The sequence below is a fragment of the Myotis lucifugus genome, unplaced genomic scaffold, assembly GCF_000147115.1.
Source record: "Myotis lucifugus unplaced genomic scaffold, Myoluc2.0 scaffold_507, whole genome shotgun sequence".
NCBI classification, from domain to species: domain Eukaryota; kingdom Metazoa; phylum Chordata; class Mammalia; order Chiroptera; family Vespertilionidae; genus Myotis; species Myotis lucifugus.
In genome coordinates, this window is record NW_005871555.1 from 651,494 (window position 1) to 659,349 (window position 7,856).

The window sequence follows — 7,856 nt, forward strand, 5'->3', positions numbered from 1 at the left end:
CAGGGCTGCCTTGGGTGCGTCCTCACCCCCCCCTGCGCGGGGTGCAAATTTTCAAGGGCCCTCCCCGCAATGCCCTTCCCCCTCCGCCGGCACACACCCAGCGAATGCGCCCAGTGGCTGGGCTGGGAGCTAGAAACACAAGAGCTGGGCACGTCCCCAGAAGAGCCTCCCAGTCGGTGGCAAAAGTAACAGTAACGTCGCGAACCGAGGGGTCCCTGTCCGCGCAGTGCGTGCCGTGACGGCCAGACCCGCCCTGCTCACCGCCCTCCCTGGGCCCGTGGGCCGGGACTCCCCTCTGACCCGCTGTGCCAACGAATCCTGCAGGAACAGCTCATGCCCATCCTGGGGAGGAGACGGGAAGGGGGTGCTGCCCTGGTCTCCGGGAGAGCGGGCACGCAGGGTGCTTCCCTCCTGGGCACCCGCTCCCGGGGCGGGGACGCACGGGGTGGTCACCTGATCTGTGGGAACCACCAGCCTAGCTGTGGACGTGGTTTCTGGGGACCCACATGAGATCTGCTTGCCAGTGACCCCAAAGCCCCCGTGCTGAGCCTGAGGGTGGGTGGGAGCAGCCGAGCGAGGGGACCCAGTTCTCTCGCTCTGACCCTCATGCACCGGATTACAAAATTCCAGTAAGACAAACGGACATACGAGGACAAGGCCTCACCGGACCCCCGAGGCGTGGACCAGCCCTGAGCGCACTGAGCGGAAAGACTCCCCTCACCCCGGCAGGCTCTGCTCCCGTGCTGTCTACAGACCCGGGCCCACGGGCGCAGAGGGCGTGTAAACTGTGTGCCCCCCGTGGCGCCAGGAGGGACGGTGGGCGCAGCGGCCACGAGGCAGCGCCTACCTGTAGATGGGGTCCTGCATCACCAGCATCTTGGTCTCGTCCCACGTCCACTCCTTCTTCTGCAACAAGAGAAACTGTACATGAATAAGCCAGCTTGTCCTCAGCCACGGACCAGCGCCCACATCGGGCCCCAGGTGCTCACGGGCCACGTGTGCTCGAGAGCCATAGCTGACGGCTCCCAAGGACACGTGAGGTCTGTCTCACCCGCCCCACAGGCCCTTCAGGAGGGTCTCTCCAGGTGCAGGGGTGACTCGCAGTCAAGACGCAGGAGAGGCAGGGGCGCACGACGCTGCTGAGTGGCCGGGGACGCAGGCCCTCCCTCCTCTCTCAAGGTGAGGGGGGAGCTGGACGCAGCTGGGAGGGACCCTGCAGCCACCGCAGAGGTGCTCATTGCGCCGTGAACGCAGGTGGCCCTGAGCTGCTGGGGAGCAGCCCAGGAGTGGGACCGGGGGGCGGGGACACCCCAGGTGCGTGTTGTGTGGGGGAGCACCCGATGTGTTGGGGAAGCACTGGCTGCCACCCCCACGCAGGGACCGAGCCGCGCCCCGCCCCAGAGGCAGTGCCATCCAGGCCGCTGGGAGGAACACTCTCCCGCGGGTGAGAGTGAGGAGGGAGGCGAGGCCTCGAGGCCAGAGCATCTGCCCTGACGCTGTCAGCACGTGGTCAGCCCCGCGGGCCCCAGAGGCCGTGCACGGGCGCCGCTCAGGCCTGTGGAGACGGCCCGCCAGGCACCCGGGCACCAGGAAGAACCACCTCGCAGCAGCTTCACTCACACACGACGCTGTCCACACCTGGCACGGACCCACACACAGAGAGGCACACACGCACACAGACGCACACGCGCACACACACGCACACACACACACACACACACGCCACTGCATCCCTGAACGCTGACTCCAGACCAACCCAGCCCCCGAGGGTTACGTGCGAGCCTTCGGCATCAGGCCCAGTTCCAGACACTGAGACTCAGCTCAGCTGAGACGCGGTCTGTCCGGAAGCTGCCCTTGGGACAGGCTTCCTTTTTGGCTTTCGGTTCATCCTCACCAGAGGGTATTTTTCCACTGGTTTTTAGAGAGAGTGGAAGGGAGGGGGGGTCAAAGAGAGAGACATCGATGTGAGAGAGACACATCGATTGTTTGGGCCGGGGATCGAGCCTGCCACCGAGGTACATGCCTTGACCGGAATCGAACCCAGGACCTTAGCCCGTGGGCTGACGCTCTATCCACTGAGCCACACCAACCAGGGCCTGAAAGGTTTGGACCCACAGGGAGCAAATGTGGAAACAAGGAGACTAAACCATTTTCTAAGAGAGACCCTCCAGAGGCCCAGACCACCTCCTCACCAGGCTGCACACCATGCTCGCCGGTCTCTGGGCTGCTCGACCCTGGCCCGCGGCCCCGCAGCCTGGCTCTCTGACCCCAACGGGGTCACTGGGTCTCATCCCAGGGCACAGGGACAGCCGACGGCCCCGCCCCTCCTGGCCTCTCATCCTATCAACACAGAGGTGGCGCGGGACGCTCAGGTCCCAGGCTGTCACATGGAGCCCAGAGGACGGAGGCTGACCCTGTGAGCGGGCTCCGCCTGTCCAGCGACCTCCGTGACGACAGGCAGGACCCGCGCTCCCCGCGCTCCTGCCGGGAGCAGACAGGCCCCAGGCTCCCCTCCCCAGCCTGGCGTCCAAGAACCGAGAACCGGATCTGGGCAGACCTGTTAGACCACCTGCTCCGGGCCAGCAGAGGTGGAGCCCCCGGAGGTACCAGGATGGAGTTTCACAGCGAGTCACAGGCCGCGCCTCCCGGCTCCGCCTTCGCCCACCTGGTGACGGTGACACCTCTGCGGGTGCTGTGTGCATCGCGGGCAGGAAAGGTGTCCCCACGTAAGAACCAGGGGGGCCTCGGTCCCACGGTGGAGGGTCACACAGTCCGACATGTAATGAGCGGTCACAAGCCCTGCATCCTGTGCGTTTCGAAGGGGTTCGTTCTTCATAAACAGTGAGTCGTGTCCTACTTCTCTCCTATTCACTTCCCAGCTCTCAGCCCGAAACTCTTCCTAGAACCCCAGGAATGTGAAGGGGTGCGAGAGAGCAAGCTTGGCTTCCTGTACGGGAGACCCTCTCAACGCCCGCTGCCCGGGCGCCCGGCCCCTCGGCGCAGGGACGGCGCGGAGGAGGGCAGCGAAGACGAGTCCTGGGGCTGACGAGACGGCCACCCTGAGCACCCCTCGGCCCCGGCCGCCCAGGCCGACGCTGCCACGGCGGGGTCGCGCTCAGGTGCCTGAGTCCCACGCGCAGGGGGCTCCGGAGGCCCGAGTGGGACTGAGCGATGGCGCCTCCAGCGTCAACGGAAAGACCCTCTCACAGCCAAGCCCCACCTGCCTTTTAGAAACACACCCCCTCCCTCGCCCACCAGCAACCCCAGCCTGTCCCAGACCCACACCATCCTCCTCCCACAGCCACACACAAAACAGCCGTGGGTGTCACCACACGAAGAAGGCCTGCTCAGGCCACACCCCTGCCCTGTGGGGCCGCCTGCCTCCCGCACGCTGAGCATGGAGGACCTCGGGGGCTACTTCAGAGGCAGCTGAAGCAGTGGCTGTGATGGGGGACACGCTGCCCCTCGCCCTCGCCGCCCCCCTTGCCCTCCCCGCCCCCCTCGTCCTCCCCGCCCCCCCGCTCCCCCCCGTCCTCCCCGTCACCCCTCGCCCTCCCCGCCAAGCTGGCCTGTCCTCACTAGGACATGATCTCTCCCAAGACCCAGGCGCAAAGGCGAAGGTGTCAGTGTGTGCTGGGGCGCGAGGATGACAGGAGAGGACGCCAGCCACCACGACACGGGCTGACCTGCCACGGGCTGACCTGCCACGGGCTGACCTGCCACGGGCTGCCTGACCCGGCTCCTCGGGGCGGTCCACCCACAGGGAAGGGAAGGTTCCATCCAGAGCAGGACCCGCAGGAAGGGGCCGGCGCCTCCCCCCCCCCCCCCCCGTCACCAGCTCCCGGGTCAAAAGTCCTACCCTTTTCTTCTTCAGAATCACTTTCACTCCGGCCACTGAAACCATAATGCTCACTTTCTTCTTCTTAATGTTCTTGGCTTTGAACTCGTACTGCAGGAGAGAAGAACAGAAATGCCGACAATCAGACTCGGACCGGACAGAGGCCCACAGACAGCCCTAGGGACACGGACACTCTGGGTGAGAACAGGGACCCTGAACGGTCACCGGCTCACTGCTCAGCCCTCAGGCAGGACCCCGGATGGACCTAATCATCCTGCCCACGTGGACACTCTCCTGGGAACCCAGAGCCGCCCCTCAGCGACTCCGCCTGCGGTTTTACTGCCGCTTCCGCCAGGCGACTCGGCCTCAGGAAGACCCGAGCGGCCCCGTCTTCCCTTGGGCGGCACACACGAAAGGCCGTGCATGCTGTGACGCTCCAGTTCCATTCCCAAGCCTCTATCTGCAGGTCGGTCTCCACGTCACCCACAGCCTGTCGGCTGAAGGCCTGGGGCGGAGAGTCTTCCGAAACCTGACCAGCGACGGTCCTGCCTCAACCCCACCCTCTGAGCCCCTCTAAGCACAGCCCAGCGCCCGCACTGCAGACGGCGCGGCCCCACTCCGTCCACAGTTCTGTCAGTGGCCTACTTCCTACGCTGTGCACACACTCACAACTGGTGGCATCACTACATTCTCCTCACTGCACCTCATTCTGAGCACTTACCCATTTTCACCTGGTCCCCACCTTGGTGTCTACCTAACACTCACCTGCCAAACTCCATAATCAGACATCTGGGCTACAGATTAAAAATAATAAAACGGGCCCCAGAGCCGAGACCTGCACTGCAGCCCACAGGCCCGCCTCCCCGGCCCTCCCAACAGCCAGCACCCAAGCTGGTCAGGGGCCTCTGGCTTGTTGCCTGTGCCTCTAAGACCGAATCATTTCTCGTTAGTGTGTCGATAGGAATGTACCAAATGCCCCACCGAGATGAAAACTTTGAAAATCTCATGAGAAGCCCAAGCCGCCCTGGGCTGTGACTCTCACTGCTGTGGCTTTACGAGCTCAGCTTAGCGCTTCCCACCCTGGCTCCAGTCTATCCCATCCACCCGTCTCCGCTGAACGGGCCAGTGCTTGGTGGTGCCATCGTCTCCTCCACATCCTTCTTCTTCCCCTTCCCTGGCAATGAAGTCCACCAGCAGACAGAAGTGCAATGCTGCGGGCACCTTGCCACCTCCCTGGTCTTAGAAGCAGGTGCCCACAAAGCAGGCCCTCGCCCATCTCGGTTTCTAGAGGGCCCTGTGGTGACCAACTCTTTGGCCTGTTTGGCCACCTCCCTGCCAGTTCCATTGTCTCTAGGACCCTTTGTAAATCAAGACCCTCACCCGTGGCTGGCAAGAGGCTGGACCCCGCCAGCTCCTCACCTGTGTACCTGAAACCTTAACTCTTTCTATAGCTTGCATTTTGACAACTTGGCCAAGTGTTTAAATACCCGCATCTTAAAAACTCAAAATGCAACTAAACGTCCTTTTCGGAACTGGAAGCAACTTGAAGGTGACTGTGCGCACGTGGGGTCTGTGGGAAGCAGGGACCCCCCGGAGAAGCACGACTGGAGGGCGCACCGAGTTCCAGGGACAGAGCTGCAGGAGTCCCCTCCTCACAGCTGGGGTGCTAGGCACGGCCTCCAAGAGGGGCCACAGGAGGCCCAAACAGCCTGGGCTCTCCAGCCGGACACAGCATCTACCCTACCTGCCTGGAGGCCAGGTGTCACCAGCCCTCTCCAACCAGGTTGTGGTTCTGCTGCAAACCACAGACGTGGAAGGAAATCGATTTCTGAAACACCCATTGCATTCAAAACCTGTGTATTACAGCCATCACGCCTCCCTGAGGCACCGTGCTCTCTGCTCACGAGGTGAAGGGACCAGAGATGGAGTGAGAGGGAAGCAGAGCCAGGCTCTCGGGACTAGCCCGCCCTCTTCCCAGCCCTGCTGCGCGAGGGGCAGGTGTGCCCGGGAGGAAGCACCTGTGTCCTGCAGGAGAGGAACCGGGTCGGCTCGGCTTTGCTGGGGCTGAAGAACAAGCAGGCGAGGGCGCCATCCTCGGCGGCTCAGGCAGCCTCGCCCTGGAGTCTGTGCCCACAGTCTGCTCTCTCCCCAATGCTGCCAGGCCGACCTCATGCGCCCGCTTGGCCAGGCCGAGCCCCACAGCAAGGACAGATAGAGCCTGCAGGGCTCAACCCGTGGGGACAACACAAGCAAGTCCTGGAACAACGACCAGGAAGACCAAGGCCAAGGGCCTGGTCTGAGCAGCGCCCAGGGCTGCCCTGGAACTGCTGGGCTGCCCAGCGAGGCCGAGAGGGGACGGCTTCAGATCCAGCAGGTGCCAGGAGCGCACAACAGTGAGAACGTGGCTGGACGCCAGCGTCTCCCAGCTCCCCAGCTCCTTGTCCCCGCCTCCCGGACGCCTCCCAGCCCTGGTGTCTCCGCCCAGCCAGTGCTGGCGACACAGCCCAGTGGCAACTTCACAGGGAAAGCCAGGCCCTCACTGGCCGGGAGAGACTTTCGTGGTCACTGAGCCCCATTCACACCCCCTGCCACTGCTTCCATGGAAACCACATCGCCACACTTTCAAAGGGAGTAGCACAGGGACCCCGAGGGACAGACCTGCACAAGGCCGCTGGGCCACGCATGCTGGGGACTGGGGGCCCACAGGCTGTTTAGGGGCCTTCATTTCTTAGCAGAAAAACACAATCACACGTGCAGAATTTAAAATTACAAATAAATGGGGATACAGGCAAGCGCGGCGTTTCTTTCTGAAGCGTGACCCCTCTGCTTGGTGCAGCCGGACCGCGCTCAGGAAGATCACCTGCAGCCCAGTCCACATGCACATCCATGTTCTAACGCTTCTTAACACCCTCTGAAAGCCTCTGTCTTCATGGATTCATATGCTGAGAACTTAACATAATTGCAAGTAAATGTGAATGACTTTTGGGCATTCAGCTAAGAAGAAAAACAATCTCAGATGCCGGCAATTCCACAGGAAACGGAAGAACGAGCCGGGCCGTGCGGCTGTGGGGCGAGGGAACCATATTTTTGAAACTGGACACAGCAGGCAAAGCAGACGATGAGATAAAACGGGAACAAGACACTTTCACAGCAGCCACGGAACAGCCCCGGGAACGGCCGCGGACACTGGTGGCTCCTCGGTTCCCACCCCCAGAGCCCGTCACCTTGTCTCACGGAGACGCCCACCCAGCCCTCACGTGCTCATCGCTCACAGTCTGGCTGCAACTCCAGAAACAGCCCGGGCGCCTTTCTGGATGTGAGAGATTCTCTTCAAAGACTGAACACAGAGCGCAAGGCAGTCCCGCACACCCAGCTCAGGAAGGTGAGAGTCCATGCGTGTGTGCTCGGCCACGTGGGCACAAACCCCAGAGCCCGTCCCAGACGGTGAGACCCTCGGGCCGCCGGTTGTCCCTTCCCGCCCTGAGCCCTGGAGAGACCTAGACCACAAGGCTCACAGCGGAGGGAAGGTCCCACGGGACCACCAAACGTCACCGACACACCCACCCGCCTGGACTCTTCCTTCGTCACTGACCTGTGTCAAACCCAGCAGGCTTTGCACCCCTGGCTCAGCAGCCGTCAGAATGTCATCGCTGTCGGAATGCTGGAACATCAGCCATTGGAACGTCAGCCATCAGCCAGCCCTGCGACAGGTCGGGCAGGCACTACCGTCAGGCTCTCCACGCAGACCGCGTGGGCCTGGCCTGTGGGCAGACACGCCTCGAGCTGAGAGTGAGCCGTGGGTATCAGACATGGGGACCACTGAGGTGTCCACCTGGAGACACACCAAGGTGGGAAAGGAGCTCTGAGGGGAGCAGAGGTGGACTCAGTGGGGAGAGGACAGACCAGGCAGCACCCGATGCCTCCAGCGTCAGGGCTGCACTGAATCAACTCTCCCAGCAGCACCCGCGTCCCACACGGTCGAGGAGGGGGACAGGGAGTCATTCCTGACCACAGAGCA

The 7,856-nt window shown here is 63.0% G+C and overlaps 1 protein-coding gene across 1 annotated transcript in view; it reads right to left on the reverse strand.

Annotated features, from left to right (window-relative positions):
* Positions 1 to 7,856, reverse strand: part of NOS1AP (nitric oxide synthase 1 adaptor protein) — a 72,857-nt gene that overhangs the window by 31,817 nt on the left and 33,184 nt on the right. Inside the window, exons 2-3 of the mRNA XM_023744999.1 lie at positions 3,860 to 3,949; positions 848 to 921 (exon numbers count right to left, since the gene is read on the reverse strand). Coding sequence (XP_023600767.1) covers positions 848 to 921; positions 3,860 to 3,949 — 164 coding nt within the window. The remainder of the gene's footprint in view (positions 1 to 847; positions 922 to 3,859; positions 3,950 to 7,856) is intronic.